This window comes from Aureococcus anophagefferens (genome assembly GCF_000186865.1).
Source record: "Aureococcus anophagefferens unplaced genomic scaffold AURANscaffold_596, whole genome shotgun sequence".
Lineage (NCBI taxonomy): Eukaryota > Pelagophyceae > Pelagomonadales > Pelagomonadaceae > Aureococcus > Aureococcus anophagefferens.
In genome coordinates this window covers 5,143-6,682 of record NW_008705999.1, presented here as the reverse complement: position 1 = coordinate 6,682, position 1,540 = coordinate 5,143, and the positions used below count along the sequence as shown (strand labels likewise).

Below are 1,540 nucleotides of genomic sequence, written 5' to 3'. Positions count from 1 at the left end.
TGTTCCCTTCTCGGGCATGTTCGACTACCCGCCGGCGCTGCGGTGGAACGCGAGCCACGACGCCTACGATCTGACGTGCGGGTTGAACTTTGAGAACCACAGGTGCGGCCAGACTTTAGCGCATCTGAATAGTCGGCGGAGCGGTGAGGAGCTCATGGCGAAGCTCCACCCCGAGTCGTCGACGCTGCGCCTGCGGTTCCCGCAGTGCACCGTCTTCCGCGTCGTCTCGAATATGTACTTCGGCGCTTTGTACCGGCCAAACGCGACACGGCCGTCCTTCGGCGACGTCGTTTCGCATGTCGCGCGGCCGTCCGCGGCCGTCGCGGCGCGCGTGCGCGCGGCGACCACGGGCTGGGAGCCGGCGAACCACGCCGTGGCCGTGCACCTGCGGTCCTTCTTCAAGCCCGACCTCGACGCCGTCGCCGTCTGCCTCTGCCACGTCGTCGGCAAAACGAAATACGAGGCGACGCGGAATCAAAGCGACCCGCCTCCCGTGGTGAAGCAGGCCTGGCTCATCTCCGACAGTGCGCGGCTCCAGCGCGACCTTCGGGACCTGCTCACGGCGCGCTGCGGCCTCGACGCGAAGCTCTCGGCGAACGCCTACAACCTCGCGGCCGGCGAGGACTCGCGCGCGCACCGGAAGGCGCCGGACATCGTCGACGCGGCCTTCGACCACGCGCTCGCGCGGACGGCGCGCGTCTTCCTGGGAACGCCGGGTTCGAGCTTCTCGGACACGGCCGTGGGCCTCCACCCCAACGCGTCCAGGCTGATCCTACCCGACTGCGCGCTCATCCCCGCGCGGGACCACGCGCCACCGAACCACAAGTGGTGCCGCCAGGTAATCTGACCGCATGTTGGCATTGTTGCACTTCATGCTGGCCGACCTAATTATAACTACAACTTGAGGGGCGTACATCCAGATCTAGATCTTAAGATGCTCGGCCTTCGCGCGTTCTGGCGGGCAGGGTGGCGCGCGGGTCGAATTCGCGTCCTCTAGTAGTTGGCGTCCCGGCCGTGGTGGGGAGGGCCACGGTTCCAGCCGCCGTGATGCGGAGGGTAGCCTTGGTAGCCTCCGCCCTCGCCCCAGCCGCCGCCGTGCTGGGGCGGAGGGCCTTCGTGCCAGCCGCCGTTGCCCCAGCCGCCGCCGTGATAGGGCGGAGGGCCCTCGTACCAGCCGCCGCCGCCCTCGCCCCAGCCGCCGCCGTATTGAGGAGGCGGAGGGCCCTCGTGCCAGCCCGCGCCGCCCTTGCCCCAGCCGCCTTGAGGCGGGGCGCCTTCGCGCATGCCGCCCTTGCCGCCCCAGTGAGGAGGAGGAGGCCCGTGCTCGCCTTTGCCCTTGCCGAAGCCGCCGCCGCGGCCGGAGCCGCCGCGGCCGCGGCCGAAGCCCTTGCCGCCCTTGTCGCCGCCGCCGAGGCCCATGCGGTGGAGCGCGTGCGGGGGGAAGTTGCTCGCCTCGGGGAGCGAGCGATAGCCGCCGAGGAGATACGGATACACGGGCGCGACGTCCTCGCCGACGAGCTCGACGGTCGCGAAGTAGCGG

At 70.2% G+C, this 1,540-nt stretch overlaps 1 protein-coding gene across 1 annotated transcript; it reads left to right on the top strand.

Moving 5' to 3' along the window:
• Positions 1-16: 16 nt before the first annotated feature.
• On the top strand, positions 17-847 carry AURANDRAFT_68919 (hypothetical protein; the record flags this gene model as incomplete). Its single annotated transcript, XM_009044654.1, has 1 exon — positions 17-847. One exon carries the CDS (start codon positions 17-19, stop codon positions 845-847), a length of 831 nt encoding a protein of 276 aa, XP_009042902.1.
• Positions 848-1,540: the final 693 nt, after the last annotated feature.